Source organism: Vidua chalybeata, chromosome 13, assembly GCF_026979565.1.
Source record: "Vidua chalybeata isolate OUT-0048 chromosome 13, bVidCha1 merged haplotype, whole genome shotgun sequence".
Classification (NCBI taxonomy): Eukaryota; Metazoa; Chordata; class Aves; order Passeriformes; family Viduidae; genus Vidua; species Vidua chalybeata.
The window spans coordinates 14,783,500-14,811,080 of NC_071542.1; the positions used below are offsets into that span (position 1 = coordinate 14,783,500).

General features: G+C 45.9%; 1 protein-coding gene across 1 annotated transcript; it reads right to left on the reverse strand.

Moving 5' to 3' along the window:
• Window positions 1-3,472: 3,472 nt before the first annotated feature.
• On the reverse strand, window positions 3,473-19,782 carry FAM174B (family with sequence similarity 174 member B). The gene is made up of 3 exons (XM_053955097.1): window positions 19,508-19,782; window positions 12,411-12,542; window positions 3,473-7,289 (listed from the first exon to the last, which is right to left on the reverse strand). Exons 1-3 carry the CDS (start codon window positions 19,780-19,782, stop codon window positions 7,286-7,288), a joined length of 411 nt encoding a protein of 136 aa, XP_053811072.1. The 3' UTR covers window positions 3,473-7,285.
• Window positions 19,783-27,581: the final 7,799 nt, after the last annotated feature.

Consider the following 27,581-nt stretch of genomic DNA (forward strand, 5'->3'; position numbering starts at 1 on the left):
AACTGGGAATTTGGTGGCAGAAATACCACGGGAAGCTGGATGGCAAAAGGGGCAGGAGGGGAAGAAGGGCAAGGACCACTGCATTCACTGCTGAGCTCTGAAAGCATTGTTGCACCATCAGCAAGAGGAACTGGTCTGGCCCAAAAAGGGTTATACACAGAAAAGGAAATAGGAGACATTGCCTAAACAGACTGGGTTTTTTTCTGTTTACCTGAGAATCATCTCAGTACCACTGGGATCTGTGCTGTAGGAGTCCTTATGCAAGGAGATGCAGAGAACCACGTAATTTCAGACACTGTCCAAAAGGCAGTACTGAGACAACTCTGCTGACAGCCAAGAAAAATGAAGTGGGGAAATGTCAAATGTTCTTGACCTGAGCTTAAGCCTTTATGAATTGAGGGAAGAGGGAGAGAAATGTGTCTGTAAAGAAGAGCTTCTCTTCAGATAAATATGTTTTTATCAAGCCACAGACAGTCTGGAAACCCATGGAGGGGAAACAGCTGGGGGAGGCAAAGGATTTGGAAGTGATGCTTCAAGTGATGACAAAGAGTTTATTTTTGCTCAGCAGCAGTGCAGTGGTTATTCTGGGCTGGCATCAGAGCTGATGAGGACCAGCTACATCAATACAGGCCCCTTTAACAGACTTGTTCCCTGGCAAGAAATGCACATCTGAAACTCACAGCTGAGGATTCACTGTGAGCAGGGCCAGCGAGTCTGGAGGGGAGGTTGGCTTCTGTGATCCCACAGCCCAAAGAGAGTCTCTTTCCAATCTGGATGTAAGAGGGAAATGTGCCACTGCCATTTAGACTTGGCAGAGGAGTCCCCAGGGATGTTCCGTGCTGCTCAACACAGGTCAGAGAAGATGTTTAAACTGGTTTATTTGGCTTTTGGAATTGGTAAAGGTCCTGGGGAGGTGTCTGGTGCTAGTCTGTTGATAGGACAGAATAACAACAAGTACATTGAATTAAATTATCTAGAGAGAGCCACTGCAAGAAGCTCAGAGGAGGTAGGATGAGCTTTAAGCAGATGATGTGTTACTCTTCACAGAGAAGCCTTAAAATAAATTGTCCTGGCTGAGGTGGTGCAGTAGGTCATCTAATCCTTATCCCTCCTCATCCTTCAAACAACAGTCCCCCATCTGCACATGACAGAGCTGAAACCCTGGCCAGGGAATCTGAGTCCTTGTCCTTGCTTCACACTCAGATCAGTGGGTTCCCTCCACCAGACAGGCAACAACCAGGAGTGTGTTCTCAAGCGAGGGCTGGTAGCATTTGAAGGCTGGCAATTAGGATTATAATATCTTCCAGCATAGAGATTAAACAAGCTGGTTCAAGCTTTGAAGCTGGCTCAAGCTCCTGAGGGCCTGCCTTCTCCCTCCTTGTCCATATGCAGCCTAAGTGGGTCCTCCCCATGGAGCTGGAGGGAGCTGGGCTCCCCTTTGCTGCTGGTCCCCCAACGTGGAGACGAGTGAGGGAACAAAGTGGCTGAAGACACCAGCATGAGGGGAGAGAAAAGACTAGAAACCAGCTTTATGCCTCCTAAGCCATCAAAAATGGCATCTGGATTTTTAACGTCCTTTGCTTCTTAGCTTTAAAAGCAATGGCCACGCCTTCCATGCGGCTTTCTTCAGCTGACGAGTTGTTTTCCATGAATTAGAAGTATTGTTTTGAAATCTATTTGGTTCATCTAACACGCTGTGAGCAAATGGCCACAGAAGAAGTGAGCCAGCCTGGAGTGGGTGTCTGTCTGAAACCAGAGCTAGAAGAATTTCTGGCCTCTTCAAAATTGGTAATTACCAGCTGATAGGGAGATTAACTATCCTCAAAGTTTCTGTGCAGCCTAGTTACAGACTACTCAGTCTTAAGCAATTAGAGCTGTTCCTGTTTCACACTCTTAATAGAGCTCGTTGTCAGGCATGATTCCAATCATCTCAGTGCTCAGCTCCTGTCTCTGATAGCATTTGTCACACATTGCTGACAATTTTGCAGTTATCAGTATCAAGGCATCCAAAGATCACTGACACTGAGACACAAGGAAGACACCCCCCCACCTTTTCCAGGGTTGTAAATGTGAATTAGCTCTGTTCACTTCACCTCACTGCTGCACACAGACCTGCCAAGGAGAGCAGCAGCTTGTGCGAGGGTGGTAACAGCCACCCACGGGAGAGGGGAAGCTCTGTTGTACTCTGGCCCATGCAGAACTCTTCTAGATACTGCAGAAACATCCCCTTAATGGGATCCATTTAGAAAAAAAATATATTAAGTCTTGCCTGAGAAAAATCTTTGTTGCAGCTTTGGGCTTTCCCATGTCAAAATTCAGGAAGCTGATGCCCTTTCCTCACACAGCCTCAGCTGCAATCACTTTCATCAAACTCAGCTCTTCAGCTCTTACTTAGGTAATAATTTCCACAGGTCATTTGCTCATCTTCCACTTGAGACCCCTTCAGAAAGGTAACTGCACCAGCGACTGCAGGCTCTTGCCTTTTGTTGTCACATCCTCACTCCTGCAGCCTGTGCTAAGAGCAGCCTGTCCTGCTTGGCCAGCGTCAGGCTCAGGCTTACCTTGAGGGGTCTTACAGCTTCCTACACAAACCAGCTTAGCTGCTCAGCAGCTGGCTCAAGGCTGACAGCAGGGTTTTTGGGGTATTTTGAATTAGATTGAGCTTCACTTTGCTGGCAGGACATAATTCAAAAAGCAGAGGCGGGACAGCAGCTGCCTCTTGTCTGCAGCACTGAATTACTCTTAGACTGTTCCTGCAGAGATGAAGACATCAAGGCAGAGAAATCATGGCAGAGGAGAGAGGCAGAGCTAATCCATGTACAAGGTGCTGGACCTGTCTGTCCTGTAGCTGCTCCACAGCCCAGGAGTGTCTGCTCTCCATATCCAGGAGGAAAACAGTCTCCTGAGAACTGCCAAAAGTGTGGAACAAGCAGTCTCAGACTGCCCTGATCCTTATCAAAAGCACTTCAGCATCTTGCCATGCCCTGAAAGCCACAAGGCAAGATTGCTTCAGAGATGGGCAGCTTCATCAAGCAAGTCTGGAGGGGAAGGAAGTCTGCTGAACAGCTGTGGTGTGACCTGGCCACCCCAGGGAGGGGACAGGGCTTGGCCCAGTGGTGCTCAGAGTCCAGGACAACAAACACAGCTACAGTTTATGGGCTCTGAGGTACCAAACACCTCATAAAGTCAAAGGCACTGAGATCCCTTCCCTACTGCAGAGGATTTTGTCTTTTGATCCCAGCAGTAAGCCCAGCTTCCTGATGGTTGATGGAGACCTTGTGTGATTAAACATATTACTCTACCAGTTTTCCCCCTTGTCAGGCTCTGAGGAGTCCCCCTTGTCAGAGTCACAGGACAAAGGGACTTGCAATCCTCTAACAATGGAGCACACAGCAGCTCTGACATCCACCTCACTCCAAAAAGCATCAGCCCTTTCCCTTTCCTGCCTTAAACATGACACACAGCACAGGGATTTCAAGAACATGTTTAATGATGGCAGTTTCTACTGAAACACATGAAGTCCATTCAAACGCAACCAATTTTTCCTTAAAAAGAAGCTTTGGTCACAATGACAAATTCTTTTTAAAAAAACTTCAAAGCAATTGCACAAAACTGAACACATGGTCCTGATACCTCCTCACACACAAACTGCAGCAGCAGAAACTTACCTAACAAGGAAATATCTTTAACAAAAACCACAGCCCACCACCCTGCAGAGATTATACCATGTACATGGAATTAGAGGGAACACTTATGAACAAAGTGTTTGTGTTAATTAGTGTCTATGTATTCAAAGTTCATTAGTGCCTGTAGACTGTTACAAGTAAGTTTGGTCTTAAGATAAACAATAGAGGGTCACAGAGTCAGTGTGCTAAACAAGTGTTTGCAGTCATCTCTGCAACTTTCAGGGAATAAAAGGGGGGAAAATGCAAATACAAAGCTATCTGTGTACTTAGTTCTGCAGGTAAGCATGGCACACTGATTTCTGGCTTCTCAAGTGTAATCTCTGGTGACAGGGCTGTGGCTGGAGTAAAGCAGCTGCAATTCTGTGCAGGGTTTTCCCTTGACATGCACAAAGGGAAAAGCCTCTGACTCACACACTCTGCCTCAGCCAGGAGTTGGAGGATTCTGTAAGCAGTAAGTGAGCTACAGACAGACAGCTGTAATAACATTTCTGTTTTCATTTTCTGTAACAAAAAAATATGCCTTTTAAAATGCTCTTGAACAAAGCAAGTTTGACTACGCAACACAAAATAGCAGCAGATACTAAGACACGTTACAGTCACAATCAGATTAAATCTGCAGTGTAAGATACACAGAACATTAAGGTAAAAAACTCATGTAGTGGTTAATGGCTATTTCTTCTCTGATGAACTCCTAGAACTACCTGAACAAATCAGTTCAAATTATTAAAACTATGTTTTAAACTGATTTCTACAATTAAAAAAATATTCATATATATACTATTAGATGAGTCACATCAAGTGCTCTTAAAATCTTAACTAAATATAACTATAGAATATTTAACCAGACAGTTTAAATCACATACAGCAAGTTTTGTAGAGGTAAACATTGCCTCACATTTGCAACAGCAACTGAGTATCAGACAAAGCATTTGGATTATTTTCATGACTGTGAGCAACTGGTCAGGTTGACCTTTTGTTTCCACCAAGCAGCTGCTGCTTCCCTATAAGCACTTTTTAGCTTACGGCACACAGGTTGGGACTTCCTCAAGGAACCAGGAAATCCCAGCTGCTGTTGAGCACCTCCATCTTCAACATCTTAAATACCTGGTCCCTGTCCACCATTGAGATTTGGCCATGTTGTGAAAATAGTGGGATTTTTTTTGTTTTTTTAAGCTACAAGCAAGAGGAGCAGAAGGCCTTTGCCAGCCTAACTCAGCAAGTGACCTGAAGCTGCTGGAAAAACTGATTTCAAGAACCAACTTGCTCAGAAGGCAGAAGTGCCCTTCATGCATATTTTCTTTCCATCTCTCTCCTACATAACTTGGTCTTGCCTTTCTTTTGTGCAAAGAGATGGTTTCATTCCCTGTCTCCACTCTGAGAGTGCCTGATGCTCAGCTTAATGAGTGTGGCAGAAGAGTGGGCATGAACACGTTGCCATGGTGCCTGCACAGGCAGGGCAGCCACCTCATCCTGTCCTTTCCTTCCACAAATGCCAACAGAAGCTTTTAACCTCCCTCTCTCCTCTCAGCATTGCCACTTCTCTGACTTCAAAAGGGCTTGGTCTGCCCAAGAAGTTCAATTCCCAGCCTTCAGTCTTGCAGTCCTGAAGAAACTCATTATTTCCTTCTGGAGCATCCAGCCTAGAGCCTGAAACCTGTTTTATCAAGGTGAGGAAAGAGCTCCAGACCTCACCTGAACCTGCAGCATCGTTCCACTCTCTGTTCCCTGAGGTTCCTGCCAGCCAGAACAACCTGCCCAGCCCATCCTCACCTCGCAGCTGGCATGTCAAATATTGCTTGGTAACAGTGGCACAGAATGACTCGTACTATTCCATGAATGAAAATAACAGAACATTTTATATTGCCTTGATGACTAATATTAACACAACAGTCTGCTTTGGGATTTTTCCATCCAGGCTGAGTTGGCTGTCTGCAAAGCCTTTGCTGAGTCACAGCTAGGGGAAAGCAAGCTGTGGTATGGCAGCTGCTGGGATGAATGCACAAGGCTGCTGGAAAGGAAAAAAATTCCTCTTCACCTCCTTTTACTGACTGAAGGGCCAAAAGGAACCACACAGAACTGGCACAGGTCATGGTATTATGACAAAGCAGTCTGGTTTCTCAACAAGCCTCAAATCTCAATAGGGCTTAAAAAAAAAAAGATAAAAATAAAAAAAATCTAAAAGTGGCAGCCTGCTGCAAGGCTGGTGCTTTGCCAGAAACTGCAGTCTCCTTGAGGGATTGCAACTGCAAGGCTGGGAGAGGGTCAAGCAAACAGTGGGACAATCCTAAAACAATTGGAAAATATGCGTTCCCCAAGAAAAGCAAGGTTTCAGCCAGCTTAAAAACACAAAATAGAAGGTGTTAAGGAGTGCAGTAAACAGTAAAGTTTGAACTTCATCTGTGGTTACTCTAAAGGAAAACCACAAAGGAAAGAAACTAACCCAGTTAGGTTTGCCCTTTCTACCGCTGGCCTGGAATGCCTGGATGCCTGCGGTCCCCCAAACCCGACCTTTCCAGATGCAGCAATCTAATTCCCACAGTGTCATCCCACAGCTCTGACCTCTGCAGCACAAAGCACAGCAGGGAACAACAGCTAAAAATCGTCCTTGAGTTAAATGAGCTTTGTCAAGCAGGTAGTAAGGGAAAACTTCCAGTTTGACAGAGAATAAGATCACTTATATGAAGCTCCCATGAAAAATAAGACATGTTCTCTCTGCAATCCAATCATTCCACATGAGGACTTACTTTGCTTAGAAAAAGATAATGAGTTGTAGACAAGTTACAGTCAGCACAAGGCAGTACAAAACACTGGTTTTACTCCCAGTGGAAGGGCAGAAAATTACAAAAATATATCTTCTTTAATCCAAGATTGTTGTAGTTTAGAGCATGCCTGATTCTTCCTATTTCCCTGTGGTCTCACTTACTGAAGTTGATCTGATCAGAGCTCCTTGGGACAATGAGAGTGTCATCATGAAAACTTAGTGCAATTGTTGTTAAAAAAAAATCAGTAGCAAGTCAAGAAAATTTCCCACATGAATCGACCTCCCAACCCCTTCCCACCCAAACCCTACACCAAAGATACTGTGGCATTTCAGCATGGCTTACATTTTTACCATCTTAAGTCCTAAGTCACCTCTGTAAGGCCAAAAAATACTTCTTGATTTTTTTTTAAGCACATGATCCATTTAACAATGACTGAAGTTTAATAGTGACTGAAGTGTTGAATTAGGATTTTAGAAAATAAGTCCTTGGGGCAGCTTGGTTTAATCTTCCTTGTCTTCCTCCTTCTGCAAAACTTATTTAGACCATAAGGAGCTGCACCTTGTAATGCTTTGGTGACACTGCAGCTCTCTTAAAGCAAGAGAGCCCAGTTTGCAAAGAGGAACTCTGGTCATTCCAACGCAGGAGCTGGGACACCAGGGAACCAAATGGTGCTGTTTTAGTCAGAAGATCCACAGCCTGCTGTACAAACAGCACCTCGAGGAGGTGAGGTTGTAACGCTGCAGAGATGAAAGCCTCCCCTTTCACAGTTATGGGTTCAGCAGGTCCCTCGACAGCAGAATGACGTCTTGCAGGGCACTGACGCTCCACGGAGCTGCTTTACCTGGAAAGCAGAAGAATTAGTACAGCTGGAGATTTGCAATTAAAATTACTCACAGGCAGAGATGAGAACTCATGTGTGAAGCGGAGAAAAAAAAAATCCCAATGGCCACAAATGAAAAGGCAGCATGGTGGGATTGCCACCAATTCCAGCAGTTTGTGTATCTGGTGCCAGTGATGGGATGTTAGTGCCATGCCAGAGAAGAGATACCAAGGGAACACAAAAGCAGAGTTAGATGAGAGAAAGGCCAGATGCTGGAAGATCCTGTGGCCAGTCACTGTGCAAAGCAGAGAAGGGAATGTGCACAGGGAGGCACATGAAATCACATTCTGCATCTCACAGCTTTTACACACGAGTGCACACCTTGCCCATCAACACACATGGATCATCCTCCTTGCTATGGATGTTCCTTCTGATGCCCTAACTGCTTCAGGGTTCAAAAAAAATCTTAACAGGAACCTGTTACACTGCAGGAAAGAGGCAAGAGCCCACCCATAGGACTGCAAGAGCAGCAGAACATGGTGTGCTCTGCAACAACTGTCACAGTAGCATCAGGAAAGAACTGGCCTTCAAAACCCAGCAAAAATTGCTTTTTGACTATCTATTTTTCTCCCCTGCTGTGGGCCTATAGGAAATCCTTAATAGTAGCACCAAAGCTTTGGCAATTTGTTGTATTTATAGTGAGCTGCTGCCTGTGTTGGTGATTTGCACTCCTTTCAGATGAGGATAAATGATACCCCTCTATTTACACACAACTTGTCACTGCTCCCTGCTGGGGGAAAAAAAATAAGCTGCTATAAACCCCAGTACAATTCACCTGGCATCATCCAGAATTGCCTGCAGCTTTCACTAGAAAAAAATCCATTAGAGCTGCTCCCTTGAGAGTGAACACCTCACAGTAACAAACAGAACAATCCATGCTCCATTCAGAGCTGCACAGGCAGTCAGCACCTGGAAAGGATGTAGTCCTAGAGAAGACACCAGTAGTGTAACCCATATTTTACAGACTCCCAAAACTTGGGTACATCAAAGGCTGAGCTCTGAAGCTGTGCTGAAGATGTTTCTCTACAGTTCAATGCTATCAGTGCCTGAAAAAGGGATGAATCTAGAATCCAGCCCTTACATGTGGTGCATCTTTCCTCTAAAACATCCTGCAAGTTCTCAAAAGCCCTTTAGTCCCACAATGGTTGAATAAATCTTCCTGTCCTCTTCCTTCAGCCTGCCACTGCTCCTTACACATAAATCTTTCTCCTTTCAAGAGCACTTTGGAAGATGCATTCCTAAACCACTTCTGTGTTCTGCCAGTGCTGCTGCTGTTAGAGGAAAAATGACAATCCACAGGGAAAACAAACTGAGGAATTTTACTCAGCCGACAGGAAGGACAGAGGCTTCAATCTGCCCCAAGAAAAACTTCCTATCAGTATTTATTTAGGAGCCTGACACCAGGACTAGCATTTAAATTCCAAGTTCTTTCCCCAGCTCTGGGCTGTCACATGGCACATATGGCCCTGGACAGTTGTGAAATTCCCCCAGCTGGGCCCAGCAAGCGAGGCAAGAACAGAACTCACTGCCTCCAACAGCTGCAAGTCAGCAGGGAGAGGAGTCACTGCTGATATCCCAGATTACTGAAGTGCTTTCAAAGCCTTTCATGTGCAAGGCGCCACGGAATTTATTCAGAACCTGTTTTCAGTTTCCTATTGAAGCTGACAAGAAATCCCCCAATGAGCCTCGCTAGAGTTAATAAGCTTAACAAGCTAACAATTTTATTTACCTTTTCAGAAACTGGTTCTTTTTGCAGCTGTTTTAATCTCTTTTCTCTTACTATACAAAATAAGCAGAGTGCTCTGTGGTGGGGGATGGACACCAGTTTGTTGGGGATGTTTGCCTGTAACCTACTTTACTTCACTGCTCTCTACTCAAGTATCCCTGAGTGCCAAATGCCTGATGAATTGATGGCTTAGCTCCATCACAGAGATCACAGAATCTGTGCAAATTCCCCCTGCCCTCCTGAAAGAAAGAACTAAAGGTGCAAAGAGGAGAGGGAAATCTTCAAATCAAAATCTATTTGTAGGATGAGAAACAGCACATATGGAGAGTGTGATCTAGCTTTCCACTAACTCATTTTTGAAGATATGCAGCAAATCCCATCATAAAACTTGAAAAACCATCTAACATCTGGGAAATGATGACCAATACAGTTCATATGGTCCAGGAATCAACTGGACAAGAACACTTTTTGGCCTTCAGCACAGACTGAATCAGTGATTAAGAAACAAACACTCTTTCCATTGCTCCGTTTGCTTTCTTTGTGTAGCTTCATAGTAATTTCAGAACAATTTTTGAACTTTTTGCCTCCCTCAACAGCAGAGCAAATACATACAGAAACACACATATTAAAAGAGTGGTTTCCATGAAGCTTTTTAAGGAGGTGTCAATGTCCAAGTGATCTGGCACATTTACTCTGTGAAAATCTTTGTTTCATACTTTCCACCCCTTTTCACGCAGAAATTGTGCCTGCAGGATTAGAGGCCATTGACAGAGCTGCTTCTCTGCTACTGGAATGAGGTTGCAAAGAGGGATCTGATCCAGCACACATTCGACAGAGGCAGCAGTGGGTGGCTTTTGCATCCACAGAAAGGACTGTGTTTGGGTAAGATTTTGAAGTGGTCTCATTAGTCTGCCTTACTGGAGGAAGCTGGTTATTTCTTGTTGCTCCACTGCCCAAGGGAAGCCGGGGGGGGGGGAACTACTGGGAGCCTAAAACTTTAAAGCCTCCTAAAAAAATGGAAAAAAATAGCAATGACCTTCATCCAACAGCCCAATTTACACTGTCTGCGGTTCTTTGATGCCTCATGTAAGACTGGAAACAAATCTGCACAAGGACAGAGCATTAAAGGAAAGAAAATTAACTGCACGAGAACCAATTGGAGAGGTAAATGTCGCTTCTCCCCTGTTGCTGCTCCACACCAACTGCCTTTTAATTAGAGAGCTGTTTGCATTACATGGGGAGAGAGCACAGAATCTCAATCACTCCCCCAAATAAAGATGCAAGTGCCAGCACGGATCTTTCAGCAATGGGAGGGGATCTCAAATAAACCAGCTCAGAGCCTCCCACACCATGAATACCAGCTTGGGGGGCAGGGGAGGACTGAGGCAGATACACCAAGAGAAGACCTGTAAGAAGTTTGTCCCGTCACTCCCTGTGGACAAGTCTGAGCTGCCCTTTCTGCAGCTCTATCCCTCTCTTCCCATCTGAACACAACTACCTATGAAAAAAGTTCTGACTAGTTCAGTGGGGTTGTCAGTGGTCAAACTCAGCAGCTCCAACTTGCAAAGGAGTCTCTTTACTGGTGACAGGATTTCTGAACTCTTTGGGATATAATCTCCAAGCTGCACAAAGGAACCAGAGAGCTGGACACCTTCTACAGCAAATGTATCCTCAAAGAAGCTTTCCCAAAATCAGCACTGCTAAGGGGCTGTCTGTAAGAAGATCTTCCCCTCCAAACTGAGTAGCTCTGTTTGAGCTAAACAAAAGTGTGCCTGAAACAGCAAGCACTGCAGAAAATGTGCAATTTAATAGCTGTTGCACTGTGGCAGAAAGGAAGAATTCCCACAGCTGAAAGGAGGACTGGTTGGCCAAGAACAGGGACCCAGGATGAGCTGATACCTTCAGTAACAGTGGCAGAGTTCCTGCTCCAGGGAAGCAATGTCAGAAAACACAAACACCGCTCTCAAGAGATAAATGGTCCCCAGCAAGCTCTCTTTGTTCATCCACTATTTCACTTTTAAACATCTTGTCCATGACTGAAATTCTTCTGTTCTCACTCTTTGGGGATAAAACCCTCAGATCCCATTTCCAAAAGTTCACAGAGAAAGTATGGAGTTAAAAGGAAGAGGGTGGGACATGGGGGCTGTTTAAACAGGCATGGCAACTCAGATCTCTGCACTCTGGGTTTAACAAAGCTTGATCCCAAAGTACAAACTGCACAAGCTGAAATTATTAGAGCAAACACAGGGCAGCTACAGGGAACGGCAAAAGTCAGGTAAGGACTGATAGGAAAAACTAATTGTTTTACACACAAAGGCTTGACTCACACCCTTCATTGTTTCATGGCTCTCAACTGTTTCCTGATTTTTATAGAGAACTAATGCAGTAATCTGGGAAACAACCAGTGGAGCATACAGTGGTATGTGGTTCAGATGTTGGCACACATGTGCTCAGAGCAGATGTGGTGTTCCCCCTTTTCCAAAGTTAGGAGATGGGCAATGTGAGTAAAGTCTATAAAATCTCCAGTTAGAAGTTGTCAAGATCTGTATTTTTATAATTAGGAGAGCTTATTTCAGCCAAAGTAGGACAGATTTTAGAGTAGGCCTTATTTGGATGAGAACACAACTCAAATAGTGTGGATGGCTTGATGCAAACAAAAATAAAAGATGCAGATACCCTGATGCCATAAATCAACAAGCAGCATCTTTATGTGCTGAGTTGTTGCCATAAATCTTCATGCCCAGAATAGGCAGCAGAAGTTTGGGGCTGTCACACCACTTCCATCTCAAAAAGACAAACATATTTAAGGAAAGTTTGTTGCTACGGGGTAACTGCTAACAGCATCAGTGAGGGCCCCACAGTCCTCTCTGTCACAGACCAACACAGGAGTACTCTGGTACAAATCTTGTGGAGATTCATTCTGATTTCCCTCCCAGGCTCATAGCAACAGCAGTGCCTGGGAAAGAAGCCCTGGATCCACGACCCTTGATCCACAGCCCTCCATCCAGTGTGAGCACACAGCAAGGACTGCCAGCAGCTGCCCAAGAGGGGAAGTTCAGTCTGTGAAACCCTGTCAGCTATTTGGGGCACGTGTATCACGTTGTGCTGCTCTGCAGGGGAAAGAGGAGTACAGACAGCCTGGGGTAGTGACAGGGTTATTGCAGGAGCAGGGGAGGACAGAGCCGTGTGTGCTGGGAATAGGCCAAGGAGTGTAAAGGAAAGGGATAATGCTTGGGCAAAGAGGGAGACTGTGACTGCCTCATCCCTGCCAAGTTAGCCCAGCAGAGAAATAAAAGAGCTCTCTTCACTAACAAGAGCTCAGTGAGCAAGTCTAACTGGATGGATGGCAGCAGTACCTGTATTTCACATCAAACACTGTTGAGTCTTCATCCTCGTCGTCTTCTTCGTTCAGAGGAGCCATTTCTACCCGCTCGGCCGGGGTGGTGATTATGTCGTACTTCCTGGTCTTCTTAATCCTCTTGCCAGACCTGAAACACAGAGGTGGGAAAGACTGCCTTTACACAGCATTCCTTGCAGAGGCTGAAGCTGCTCCCACCAGCTCTGACTCTATTGGATTCAGACCCCCTAATAGGAAAGTTGCAGAACCAGCCTCTGTCCCCTCCTGCTGCTTTCCTAGGCCACTGCTGGTGCCTGTGTGTGGAGCAGTTCCTCGTCAGCTGCAATCCAGATCAATGTCAGTCTTTCCACTGCTGACAAACCAGAGATGCTCTGGCACCCAGGGCAGGCACACGAACGCCGCAGCCACCACGTGCTCCTGCTGCCACATGCAATAAGTGAGACATGGGCTTAATCAGCTGAAGCAGCCAGTGGTTTAGTGAACATGCTCAGATGAGAAAGCACAGGTTAAGCCCTGCTGAGCCATGGGAATGTTCTAGGCAGGATTAGGAGCAAGGAGGTGATGCTGTCTGGGTACAAAATTGCCTGCTCACTTTCCTTGCATCAGGCCAAGCTCAGGGGTCCCACAGCAACAACCTTGAGTCTCATCTGAAGCAGTTTCAGGCTCCATCTGTGCAGGTACTATGAAAAATAATCAACCATTGTTCAAAGCTAACTGTACCTACCACCTCTCCTCCCACGGATGACAGCCTTACCTTCCCTTGTAAATAGAGATGCTTACACACCTGCACATCCCACGGTTTTGACAGATCTATTTTCTAACACTTACTTTCAATTAATAAACACTTTGTGTGTGGCTTTTCAACTTATTCTCTGCCTCTAGCTTGAATTGTGTGGGTCCTTTTTTTTTTTTTACTTCACCTACTGTTTTCATACATACTAGGAAGGTCACACTGCTCATGCATGAATGCATTTTTGTGATTATACATTCAAGAACGTGTTGATGTGTACTCGGCCAACCTTCTGAGAGAAAAGTGGATGGTTTTGGTTAACAAAATGCAGAACTTTCCCCTACACCTTTTAGCAAACAAAACTGCTACCTGCCAAGCATGACAAGGGAGCTGGTGCAGGTACAAGCAAGCAGTCCAGCAGATTTTTGGTAATCACAGCTAGTGCTCTCAGCAGCCAGCACATCCCAAGTGCACTTTCACCATCAAGAAGCCCTCCCCTGGCACATCATGCGAGGTGTGCTGGATCCAAAAGCACAGCTTTTGCCTCAAGAAGTCTTTAAAACAGTTACACAGCAACAGGAGCTGGGGTATGAGCACTGCAGAGACACTGGGACTCCAGCCCTGAGTGTGCATCTCCACCACAGTGGTCCCTTCTAAGCTTAAAGTTAAGAAAATTTAAATCAGTGACCAGCTCTGATGTGGAAATCTCAGTACTTCTGCCAAGCACTGCTTTTGGGCAGTAGTCCAAGGCTGAACAAACAGGTCCCAGCCCTTGGGATGAAGCAGTTTGCATTTCCTCCCTGTTCTAAAGGCTGAGGTTGAATCAGGAGTGAGAAGAAAGTCAACTCCTGGTCTAATCTTCAGAGCTATCTGTGCTGCTCTGTGCTGCTGTGTCACACAGAGCACGGGGTGGTTTGTTCCTTTACTGCTGTTGTTGAAACAAGCAATTTTATATCCAGTACAGTAGGACTCTTAACCCAAACACTTGAAAATCCTTTTGAAACCACTTCTTCGTTACTCTGCTTCCCTGCTAAAATCTCGCAGCAAAGTGATCTAGCAGCAGGGAGGTCTCCTCTTGCAAGTAAAACATTGTTTTTACATGAAATATTTAGTCATGCTGGGAAGCCTAAACACAGACCAAGACTAACCTGTAAGAACCAACCAAGCACAGCCTTACCACTTTGCACTCACACACAGGCTACAGGGGGTTTCCAAGGGTTCCATTTAAGATCCTACCCAAGTATCAGGCCCACTTTACTGAGACCCCTCCTCCCTCATTCCCTCCATTAGAAAATGTAACTTGTTCCACAGAGTTCATCTTAAAACTGTTAATAATAGAGTGGTTAAATAAATTACTGCAGAACAGATATTTCTGGAAATGGGAAACTAGAATCCTTTTGCCTCCAGCCATTAATTAGTCTATTTGGGCTACACTTTTAAGAGGACCTGGAGCAGAACTCACTGTACAGTGACCTATTAATCCCCACAACTTCACTTAATGATGGTGTTCATCTAGGACAGGAAGGAAGCTCATTTTGCTGCTGGTTTTTGGCTAAGCTGCTACAACCAGTTGTTTGCCATTGATAAAGCAAAAAGGTCTTTCCCTCCCACCCCCTTCCTCAATCCATTCCACCCCAGATTATCTAGCTAATTTGTCATTAATCTGCTTTCCAGTAGTCCGTTTTCTCATTTGCACAACTCCCCCAGGCTTCATAAATACCAGAATTACCCGAGCTAATTTTGCAGGGAAGCCTTGGGAGTTTCCCTACATGCACACTGAATAAGGCTGCCTGTCAGGAAACTTTCACATTAAAGCTACTGAACCTCAATGTGATCCCTGTAACCATCAGCAATGACAGCACAAAAAGGAAAGCACTTTATTCAGCAGGTGGGACCAGGCAGCAGAGTCAGCAGAGCAGCACAGGGCAGGAACTACAGAATACAAACGTTTCATGAACGTTGGAGACCTCCTGGACAGGAGCAGGAGACATCAGACCTCATGAGTATCTCATTTCCAGCCACATTCATTTTGTGGGGTTTTTTTTAAAAGCAAACAAGAAGCATGCTGGAAGCTGTGGTCAGAGTGTGGCCCTTGTACAATGACAATGCACTCCCCAGGGTAGAAGTGGTTCTGTGTAGTTTAGCACAGAAAACCATCTTCCACTTAAAAAAAATCCTGTTGCTTCTGCTGATTCAGCCACCCCCTGTAATTTAGGAGGGAAGGCTACAGGTCTTGCCCAGAATTATGAGGAGGAAAAAAAACCCAGGCTAACTGGGGGCAGGGATATGAACCTTTCACCACAGACCCAGTGCTGAGGCACCACACACCGCACCAGGGTCTGCCTGCTCCAGCCCACACCCCTGTGCAGACAGCAGGGAAGGACACAGAGAGCAGAACGCTGCCTTTGTGGCTGTACTTTGACCGGGGGCTATTTTGATCAAGCACCAGTCATATGCAGCACTTCATCCTCCTTTCTGAGGCATCATGTGGTGGGGTAAGTGCTCGAATCAACTCACTGGTTCATTGTATTATTTACGCCTCTAATCTATTTTAGTCCACAACCCTGACATTCAAAGATTATTCTTTTCCTGACCCAGAGAGAGAGGTCTCTGCATTTTTTACCTCCTGCTAAGAGATACAGAGGGAGGGGAACATCCCCTGTAAATAAAAAAAAAACAAAGGAAAAAAAAAAAAAACCCAAACTCAAAAAAAACCCTTATCCCTTCTAAGTAGAGTGCTTACTGGAAGTCTGATTAAGCCAGTCACTCCTAGAACTGCAGCAATGTTATATGCAGAATGGAATTAGGACCACTTTATTTCCTGTTCATGGACTCCCTTAGCAGTTAAAAAAAAAAAATGGAACTAAAAACCTCAGGAAACTCCAGGCTTCCTACCAGCTGATGAATTAGATCAGCAATATTTCATTCCTGTTGATCTCTCTGGATATCTCCTCTGCTCTCTGGATGCTGCTGTATACAACAAAGTTGAAGCACTAAGCCAAGTTCTCATGTGTTTTCTGGAGATGGGACATGTAGTGACAAGCCAAGGAGGAATGGTTTCCAACTAAAAAACAGGAGGTTTGAATTAGATAATAGCAAGAAATTCTTTACTGTGAGGGTGGTGGTGAGGCCCTGGCACAGGCTGCCAAGAAAATCTGTGGCTGCCCCACCCCTGAAGTGTTCAAGGCTAGGTTGGATGGCACCCTAAACAACCTGGTCTAGTGGAAAGTGTCCCTGCTCATGCAGGGGGGGGTGAAATGAGGTGATATTTGAGGTCCCTTCTAACCCCAACTGTGATTCTGTGATTCCATGATCAATGCTGCAGCCTGCCCATGGCTTTCAACATAGGTCACAGATATATATTTTGGGGTTGGATGCTTGGTTGATTTTGGGTTTTTTTTTTCTTCTCCATTAACATAATTTAATCTGAGCTTTTCTTTCCTGTTGCTAGCAGAAGTCTTGTCTTTGCTGGAGTACTGTAACTGGTTATAATACAATTAATTTTAAATCAGTAAAACTCTCTGGGGTTAAGCCTTGGATGGCCTGGAGCAACTGTCCAGCTCATAGAACAAAGGGTCTTGTATCTTATGATCATATGCTTGAACCTCTCCTCAATCTCATTTATACCAGTTTTGCTATTACTGGAAAACTAAGCTCAAAGTGGCATTTGAGGAAGAAATCAAAATTGAACAAGAAGAAAAATAACAAAGCAATGAAATGCAAAATAAGCAGGTAGTTTTTCTCTGGAAATCTAGATATACAGCAGCCTTTCCAGCCTGGATTGTGTTTGTTCAAGGGCAGGTCAAGACATGAAGCAAACACTTACAGACCAGAGTTTTCTGCAACTAAAGCTTTGGGTTGCTCTCAGCTGGCCCACTGGAGCAAAAGTAACTTATCAGATTTCCCTAGAAGGCACATGGTCCACCAGCACAGTTGGCCACATCAAAAAAATTGTGTTTCCTGTGAGCTGATCCCAAAAATTGCATTGCAATGGAATGAACTGAGGTGCACCAGTGGAGAGAAACAGGGCAGAACACGGAGGTAAAAAGGCAAAATCCAAAACACAGATCAAAGAGTGAATTTAGCCACACACAGTCTGCTGCAAGACACTTTGTTTCATGGTAATGCAAACTACCCAACTATTTGATTGAGAATAACATGGAATTTGGCTTGTTGTGGAAATGGTTTTGGGTTGGGAGAATGCAGAGCCCATGGGTGTAAGAAAGAAAGCAAACCAAGGACTGAGTTTGCAAAAAAGAATAAATAAATAAATACTATAGCAAATTAGACCTTGCCACATGCAGACAAATAGCAAAGTCTTGGCTGGCCTTCACAGACCCCAGCAGCCACAGAGAGAAAGGAAATTCAGACCACTTTGAGTGATACCACAATCTGAACCACACAACCATCAGATAAATTCAGCGCATAGCATTTCCAAAAGGAATGAAGATGAATCTCTGAGTGCTGCCTTAAGAACTGAGCTGAAAGCTTTAGAAATGTATCTATTCCTATTCAAACAAAAAAGGAATAGATATAATATCAACAGAAAAATATGTAAAAATGAGATGTATATATGAATTTAAATGTATAAAATATTAATCCAATGCCTGTGACGAGTATCTGACCAATCACTGGTTTATTTCATCTCTACGACTCCTAAAAGAACATAATTTACTTCCAGCAACACAGAATAATTTCACAGTGAAAGTTTAATCAAAGATTGGATTTTAGCAAAATCTCTTTAATAGGAATTCATGACTCTTCAGGGAAAAAAATCACAATGTTTTTGACTAAGTGTGAACAAAGCTTGTATTCTGGTTGAGAAAAGCTTTACATTTATTGAGGGTAAATCCCTTATCTCTTCTGCAACAGAATCTCCACTGATCTGTGTTGTCAGCTACAAGTGTGATGCTGTACAAACATACCTGTTGGTATTCTTGTCTCGTTTGCAACTGGGATAACTGTTTACAAATAAGTGCTCTGTCAGATAAAGAAACATACTCAGAAGCCAATAGCTGCATTTTCCACTTCCCCAGCAGGTTCTACCAAAGATACACACGACATCTCAGAGGGTGTTTAACATATCTTTAATGCTGCATTAACTCTGATCAGTGTATAATGATGACTCTGGCACGGGAGAATAAATCCATCTTTCCCAAGGTGACTTTAACGTGGACCTGCTTTTGCTGATAATGGTACAGGGAAGGCCTTCCAAGGTTATCAGTTTGCCTTCTTTGGCTACCAATATTCAGCCAGGTCTCCTTGACACAAGGTATTGCTTTATACTCAGAAGAAACAGTGGTCAAGAAAATAAACTCTCCAAGATCACACAGAACTAGGAGAAGGAACTTAGTGCAGAATGAAAAGCCTTAGTTATAGACTTCCTAATTCTAGCTCATATAATTTCTACCAATTCTCCTGTTTGTCTGTGACAACTCTGTACAGCTGCAAAGCAGACATACTGATTAAAAAAAAACACCTCTTCAACATTTTATTGGGCTCTCTCAAACCACATCACTTTATGAGCACATTTATTTGCATTGCCTTTGCCAGCTGCTGCACACACTTAAGTAGAATACAGTTAAATGTCAATTTCTTCAGAAAGTATCATTTCGGTTTATAGACCACATTTTGGAAAACTACCATCGTGAACACTGCTCTTCCTACATGGAATTAGTTCAAAGTAGGAGAAGCAGAGCATTCAGCCACGCACAAAGGAGCTGCCTGAAGACAGAACAAGGAAGAATGTGCCAACTCCACTTGTTAAACTGCTTCTGTCACCTGAGCCTTGGCTTCGCCTCCTCCCGCCACCGAGCACCAGCTGCTCCCGTCTCTTTCCGGCTGCCCCTGCCCAGCAGCCGGACACTGAGCTGTGACACTTCGCCATCTGGGCCTGATCTCCGGCTGTGCTCTGTGTCCCCACGGCCAGGCCAGGCTCCTTGGGCACCCATGCCAGTGGCCCACCACCACCTCCGCCAAGAGCCCCACGTATTCCCAGATGTTCCAGCGGAGTCTCACGCCTTTCTCTCCGTGCCCACCCCGGCCCCACGCAGCGGGTGTACCCACGCTGGAAAACCCCACCTGGAGCCCAGCTCCTGCCCCGATTTCCTGCAGGAGCGGAGGAAGGCGCGGGCTTGCCGGGCCGGCAGCCCCGCACGGCACCCCAGGGACTGCTGGGCCAGCCACACACGCCTGCTTGAGGCCGGGCTTTGAACACATCACTAGCAGGTTATATAATATATGACTATCTGTGAGATACGTATTATATGTATAAATAATAAAATAATGAAACAGGAGGGGCTTCCCCCCCTCCGGCCCCTCGGCGCCCCCGATCGCGGGTGCCGGCTGCCGCGGGCGGTGCCCACCTGAAGACGCGGAGCAGGAGGCAGGCGATGAGCGCGGCCGTGAGCGCGCAGGCCCCGATGACGGCGGCTTTGAGCGCGGAGAGGTCGCGGAGCATCGCGGGCACGGGGCTCAGCCGGGCCCCGCTGTGGTTGCCGGGGCCCGGCGCGGCGGGCGGGCGGCTGCCGTTGCCCGCCGGCGGCTCCAGGCTGCCGCGGGCGGCGGGCGCGGCGGGCAGGAGCAGCGGCAGCAGCAGCGAGGCCGCGAGCAGCGGCAGCGGGGCGGCGGCGGGGCGCATCCTGCCCGCTCCGGCTGCCCCGGCTCCGGCCGCGCCGCGCCGAGCCCCGGAAGGCAGCGCCGGCCGGCCCGGCCCGGCCCCCGCCCCCCGAGAGGCGCCGCCTCCCGCCGCCGCCGGGGCCCCGCGGCCGGGCACAGCCGGGGCCGGGGCCTCCGCAGCCTCCGCTCCCGGAGCTTCCCGCGGCCTCGCCGCTGCCTCGGGCCCCGCTGCTGCCGCGGCCGGCGCTGCTCCCTCGCTCAGCACGAACAGCTCTTATTAGAGAGGATAAAAGGGGAATGCGATGGTGGGGAAGGGTCTGGAGCGACTGAGGGCACAGCCTGGAGGAGAGGAGAGTGAGGGCAGAGCTCACCGCGGGCTGCAGCTTCTCGGGAGGGGCAGCTCCGATCTCTGCTCTGTGTGACCACGGACAGGACCCGAGGGAACCTGGAGCTGGGTCCGGGGAGGCTTAGGATGGATATTGGGAAAAGGTTCCTCAGCCATAGGGTGCTGAGCACTGGAACAGGCTGCCCAGAGAAGTGGTCACAGGACCAAGCCTGAGAGAGCTCAAGCAGCATTTGGACAACACTCTCAGGCACAGGGTGGGATGGTTGGCATCTCCTGTGCAGCACCTGGAGTTGGACTTCGATGATCATACTGGTTCCCCTCCACAAAACTTTCTGTTTCTGAGATTCTGTAACCAATTTTAATTACAACACAAACATCGGCCCAGCTGCAAAACAATCACAGGGTTCATACTGCCATCAAACAGGGCACAGACCTCCCGAGCTGCTGGGTCAGCATGGCCCAGCTGCTACATCAACAATTGTACAACAGATTTATGTCTTTTTGCCTTTTCGCTGATCATCAGGGCTCTGCTTCCAGGGTAATGTATTTACAGATCTTTCACATCTTTAAAAATGTAAGATGAGAGAAAATCTCGGCCATTGTTCTGCAAACCATCCTGGGGCACTGAGCATGTGAGTGGTGCCATCAGCCAACCAGACAAGGAGCATAAGTCATACAATTACAGGAATCATAGAACATCCTGGGTTGGAAGGGAATCACAAGGATTACACAACTCCTGGCCCTCCAGAGGACAGCCCCCAAAATCCCACCTGGGAGCATTATCCAAATGCTGCTTGAACTCTGTCAGGCTTGGTGCCGTGACTCCTACCCTGTTCCAGTGACCAACCACCCTTCTCTAGATCCTCCACCATCTTCATAACTCTCCTTTGAACACTCTCTATGGCTTTATATCCTTCTTGTATTGTAGCACCCAAAACTGCACACAGTGTTCGAGGTGAGGAGTAAATGAGGGAGCAAAGTGCCTGTGCCACAATACTGCCAAAAACAACTTTTGCTTTCAGTGTTCAGTATTAGCAAGAGTTTCATCACTGCTAAATAATTGTATGTGGGGAGAGGGGCACTGAAATGATGTGAAACAAAGGGGAGAGATGAAAGAGCTGATTTCTGTCCTATTAAACTCTGCACTTCATGGCTGGCAGAGCAGGGTATGATCTATATTATATGTGTGACTAAGCTGTGCAGATGACAGAGGTGTATTCCTGCAGGCAGTGTCCCTCTGGAGAGGTGGCAGTGGAATAATGCCTGGTCCATTGGCCTCCCTGGCCAATTGGGATGCTGTATCAAATGCCACCCACTCGGTAATAAAAGCATTCTGTGTGTTTTGCAGGAAATTCTTTGGTATGAGGAAATTTTGACATGGACACTGAGCAGAAGGCCCCCTAGACCGTCTGAATTGGGCATTGTTCAGAGTTTATTTCATTGCTGACTTTTGTGCAGTTTCCCAGTTTCCAACATGGGGCCTTGGTTTATTTCTGTTCAGAAAAAAATAAATAAATCAGTAAAAATTCCATCTGGGCAGGAGGTCAGATTGGTGGTGTGGGCTATTTCCCAAACACTGATGTGAGCGTTGCTCACATGAGTTATCATTTGTAAACACTGACCCTGTTGCTGGCCTTGCCTGTTCTGAGATGTTTGCCAGCTGCTGCCAGCCTCTGCCAGATCCCTCTGGCATTCATCCTGGCAGAGCAGTGCTTCCCCATAGGATGAGGGAAGATGTGTAAAGGACTTCCAAAACAAGAACCACCTCCTGCAGTTTGAGTGAATATATCGGAGGTGAAGAGCCATTAACACAACAGTTTTGGAGAGCATAATTTGTTTCAAGTGGCTTCAGGATTTCTTGTTTTGGTTTGGCTTTTTTTGTAGGTTTATTTTTTTTTCTCCTCAGATCTTTACTGATATTTCTCATGTCATTTGCCTAATTTGGGAATCATTCCTGGGTCCTGGTCTGGAATGTGGGATTTCGCAACTCTGTTCTTCAATGACATCATGTGGTTTGTTCTGAACACAGCAGTAATAAATGAGAGCAAGGGGAGTTTACCAGCCCTTCTATAATAAACATTTTATCTGAACAGTCATCTTTTGGGGATCTGAACTAATTTGTGGGGTTTCGATTTTACCTAGTAAGTCATGTTTTCCATGTATGTAGGACAAAGAGTCCCACTTGGATAACAAGGAAGCAACAACTTGGTTTCATCTCCCCCTTAGCAGTGGTGGCTGTGAAAGCCAGCGCTCCCGAGAGCTTTGGTAGAAGAACACAGCTTTGAGAAATCGAGACGAAGTTCAGACAGTGAAAAATGCAGAAAGTATTTGGTTTCCCCTCCAATGAAGCTTGTGTTTCATTCCCAACACAAACACACTCCTGGAGGAGAAGGCTCTGCAGGTTGCAGGGGTGGGAGTTGGTGTAGCTTTTCTCCCTGCTGAGTTTTCTTCCCGTTTACACCTGTTTGGTGTCATTACAAGTTGGAGCTCTCCGTAGCAATTGCACTTTCTGTAGAAGAGTCTGTGCTGGCTAAATAGAAGGAGCAAGCGTGTTTCTGTATGCAATTGCTTCTGGGAATGGCAGATTTCTGTATTTATGGATGCCTGATACAGGAACAGCCCTGTTTGTGGGGAAGGTTCTTCATGCACTGCTTAGCAATGCATATAAAGCTCCGGCTGCCCCTTCCTTTGTGCTCTCAGATGGCCTCCGAGCAGGACCCAGATGTATTTTTAGCTCTCAGAATAGGGGGAAATTTGCAAGAAATTGTGCAAAGAAATAAGCAAAGGAGTGGAAGCTGGCTCAGTCATCAGATTTAGGCAGACTAGATTTGCAGGAATAAATAAGTGTTTCAGTGAGAGAAATGAAATGTGTACAAAATAAGGCAAACTACATTCCCAAGGATTTGCTGCAGAAGTAATACAGCTTCTGGAAAAGACCAGGATCCAGTAAGAAAGGAAATAAAATGGAGCTGGTAAGATATCTGTGCTCCATGAGCCCACCTCTGACATCTCAAAAGCAAAAAGCCAGGCTCCTAGCAGAGATATAAATTCAAGGAGCAATCACCTCTCCATCAGAGAATGTTTGAGCTTGGATGTCAGACAAGAGAGCACAGGGTAATTGCAAGATTTAATCATTCTTCCAGTGACTATTTCTAGATAACCTCAACCAGCAGTGCAGTAAAACTGGAATGCCTCATCTATCACGAGTGGTCCAAAGGCTGCAAATACGTTCTACTGCTAAGTGAAGACCAGTGGTGTAGGGAAAGCAGGAGCTTCAGATCTACTTGGACAAGTCTTTGCACATTCCTAGTTAGCACATTACATTAGCCTGTTAGTTCTATAACCCTCTAAAACATTTATGGCTTTTTGCAGATATTATAAGACAGTGTTACTGCTGCAAAAGGCTTGTAATTTAAGTCTGTGATAAGCAGCAGATTCCTTTTAAATGAGGTTGGTGCAGTCATTAAGCTAGGGTGCAGAGATTATCTCTGGAGCAGGTTCTACAATATTGCTAATACACACAATGTTGCAGTGCAGCAGTTAATCTAAAGAAAACAGGGAAAGCAAGGACAGCAGTAAACCACAAATCTTTGTTTAGTTTGGATAACAATAATCAAAGAACACAAAAGCCGATTATGACTTTGCCTCCCACTGCTTCACTGCCTATTCATGCAGTCTGTCCTAGCTGGCCTGCTGAAGTGCAACCTGAAGGAAACTGACAAATGATTCAAGCCTTTTTTTAAGATTATTTGCAAATGGTGTCCTTAGACTGGTTTTCTTCATGTCAGCTGCATGAAATAAACTTGTCGGGGTGGTAGTGGCTAATCTTGCAGCCTCAGATTGTTTTAGAGGTTCATTGATGATGTTAAAGTGATTGCCAAGTAGCAGGACTCCATCCAGAATGGAAGTGACTGGGATAGGGAATAAACAGAATTGGGTTTAACCTCTACACTATCTCCCAGTGCAGCTGAACCATCGTCAGAATTGGCACTTATTTTGTCATTGCAGGAAAATCAGTCAGAACAGCTCAAAGAGGAAATATCTGAGCTGTGATAGTGCTTCCATCAGCACCTACTTACCCATGTCTCAGAAGTCCTGCACCAGCAGAAGAAGCAGGGAATCCACCTGAGCCCTTGCAGGATGCTGCTCTAACACATGGTGGCCATTGCTGCTGTGAGAGCAGCTCGGCATGTCTGTGCAGCTCTCACCAGCAGACGTCCCTCTGGAGCGTGCAGCCGTCTCCAGAAGGACTGGAGGGCACAGAGGTGCCCTGTCACTCTCGTGTCCATCCCACTGGAGCACCTCACCCTGGCAGTGCCTCTGGAGAGGTGATCACACTCCCTGCCCCACACCGTGCCTGTGGTTTGGAGCTGCTGCTCCTGGGTGCTCTTCTGTAAATCATGAACCACCCCAAAGGGCTACAGAAGACGGAGTTGTTGGGAGTCACACACCTGGCCAAACATCTGTTTGCAGGTCCCAGGAATGCCAACACCCAGCAAAGCAGGGAGCAGGGATGAGGCACACATCCAATACATGCACCTTTCAGCAGCAGCTGACTGTGATCCTGGTGTAACTGAGCACTGCCTGTAACTGTCATCCCAGCACTGGCCTCCTCCCTGGAGTGACAGTGATCTTGAGTTGCCTGGAATAATTCTCTGTGTGAAGCAGCTCCCCTGGAAGCTGTGAGATTAAATCCTTGTGGCATCTTGTTACAGGGATCAGCTCATAGGGGATTATGGATGTGCAAGTGGCACCCACTCTCTGGGGAAAGTAGGAAAACATCTGTTAACATCTGCAGCCAGGCTTCCAAATCCCCAGTGTGAACCAGACCTAAGACTGTCCTGTGGCAAGATGGATATCAGGAGGAGGGTGTGCTGACCAAAAGGTGTGCTGACAGCAGGAAATCTGTGAGCTCTCACTGCAGTTTGTTGCTTTCTAAAAGGGCTGAACCCTGTGGTTTGTTAGTGGGGCTTTTGTTTAGTTGTTTCTGTTGTGATTTCCAGAGAAGGATTTTTCTGGTTTTACTTTAGCATGAAGCCTTATCTTTGTGTGGCTGGAGGGTCTCTATGGATGAGTGAAGAAATAGTAGGATTATGACCTTACTAGATCCAAAAATAAAAGATAAGCAATCAGGAAAGGAAGGATTATTTCTCAAATTGCCAAAAAGTCACTGTTGCTTATTATAATCTATTTAATTAAAATATCAGAAAGACACCTGGGATAGGAATCGAGCTGCTCAGAAGATTCAGGTGTGAATCACTGTGAAAAAACCTTATACCTACTTTCCACGCCCTTTAAAAAGCAAAGCAGGAAGGGAAGGTGTCTTGATAGCTCTTCAGCAGCAAACCTGTTTTTTTCAACTAAATTTTGACACAAGAGGAGTGGGTGTAAAATGTATTTGTTTCCCTTCAAATGAACTGAATAAATGTCACTCCCTACCACACAAATTGTCACTTAAAGCAGCCTTTGTGAGCTGCAATTTCTACCCATCTCTTGTTTTTGCTTCCTGAAAAACCATTTAAAATATTTTCAGCATCACCCCAAATACAGCTGATGATTTTTGGAAGCAGCACTTCAAATGATGTTGGCTGTGAAGAATTTTCCTGGCACTAAACATCTGCTGTCAGTGCTGTTATCAGCTGAGTGCCACAAACCCTTCCTCACCTGTGGGATGCTAATAGGTTTACTGCAGTTCAGATGAAAGATGTCTAGTCCATAAGCCTATCCTGTTTCTCCCAGTTTTCTTTCCCCAACCCAAACACCTGTGAAAGAATATGGTGTTTATGAACCTGGAGTCTGATAGCACTATTTGGAGCCAAATATAACATACTATCCTCCTTAAGGATGCACTAGGGTTCTAGCTAGGAAGATTTGCTAATTTAGTCCCTACTTCAACTCCTGTCCCTGCCAAATCTGCCATGCCTCTAAATCCTGAGCACCAAAACCCCTATGAGCCCTTCTCCTGAGCCAGATGTACTTACTGTCTTCCAGTGTACCATAAACTTCATTTCAAATCAAACCCCTTAAAACTTCAGTGCTAAATTCAAATCCTTACTGGTAGAGTGAACCTTGCTAGAGCATGAAGCCTCATCCAGTGCAGGGAACAGCATACCCATTCTCTAGGAGAAGGGCTGATAGAAAAATCAACTCATTTGAATTCAGCTCAGAAAAATTTTCCACTTTATGTCATGCTTCCTGCCAGCAGAATGCAAAGCCTTTTTAATCAGACTAAACATTCTCGAAATCCCTGGGCAGTGAGTAATAATGTCTACTTCTATAGTATACTTCAAAGCCTCTCTTCAAAGCCTTCACTACCTGCAGAACACCAAAATGACCTTTATTTCACAGAGAGATAAAGCCACACTGGGCAGCAATGCCAGCCAGGGGAGGATGGAGAGATGGCACAGGATGCTCTGCACGTGGGTTCATACCAGCTTCAGTCAGAGGCAAGGTGGGACAGGCCTGTAGGTCACAGAACACTGAAATCATGCAGACAGCCTTTCCACAGGCAAGAGGGCTTTAGCTAATGCCAGGCAGAGTGGTGTGAACATACAGGCAAACATAATTCCTCTGCTCCCACCTACTCCAAATCCTTTAGCACTGGGTGCTCTGGAGCCATCTAAAGCAATCTGGCAGTGGATTGTCTTGTCTGAGCTCCCTGACTGCACTGCTCCTTCCTGCCTCTCCTCCAGAATGTCCTTCCCTGGCTGCTGGCAGTGTCTTGAAGGGAAGGATGCCACAGTGTGGCAGGGACACTTGCACAGAAGAGCTGCTCCAACTGGCTAATTTGCTCAGTTTCCCCAGGGCTTACAGATCAATGTTCATTTGCAGCTGAGAGTGTCCCCAGGAGTCCTCTCCCTGTCCTAGCCCCTCGCTCTTCAACCAAGAGGTGCCAGGAGATGGTTTAAGGGAACTCAAGATTGCCTGCACACCACAGCAGGTTACAAGGCTTAAACCTCTTTTGGAATCTCTAGAATCCCTCCTTAAATCCAACTCCAAACACCTAAACCAAAGGAAACACCGTAGACTTTTTCACTTGTAAATTTTCATCTGCCAGCAGAGGAGCCGAGTGTAGATTTCAGGGAAATAAGAGAGAGTTAGTTACGCTCCCCTGAATAATCCACTCTTGTCAACAGAGGTGGCTAATAGAGTCTCTGCCTGGGCATTTGGATGGAAATTAATGCATGGAGGAGACAAAGCCCTGTGCAGTTTGCAGACATGACACCAGCTCCCTGAAAGGAAATTATACATCGAGTTTTATTAGGGAAGATTCTTGGTAGATGTGTTTATTAAATGACCTGCCTGCCAGAAATGCTAAAGGACTCTGTTTTCCTTCTGGCTCACTGTATCACATCTCTAGGGCTTCACATGGAGCATCTTCCCACACACTGCACTTTTTAGGTTTTTCACCCCATGGCATGATCCTAATGAGCATCACATTTAAAGCTTATAGGCATCTGCAGAGATGAAACTTT

Coding starts and splice junctions, on each gene's coding strand:
- FAM174B (XM_053955097.1), bottom strand. CDS start 19,782: ATGCGCCCCGCCGCCGCCCCGCTGCCGCTGCTCGCGGCCTCGCTGCTG. Junction 12,543..19,507: donor CTCCTGCTCCGCGTCTTCAG/GTGGGCACCGCC, acceptor TCTGTGTTTCAG/GTCTGGCAAGAGGATTAAGA.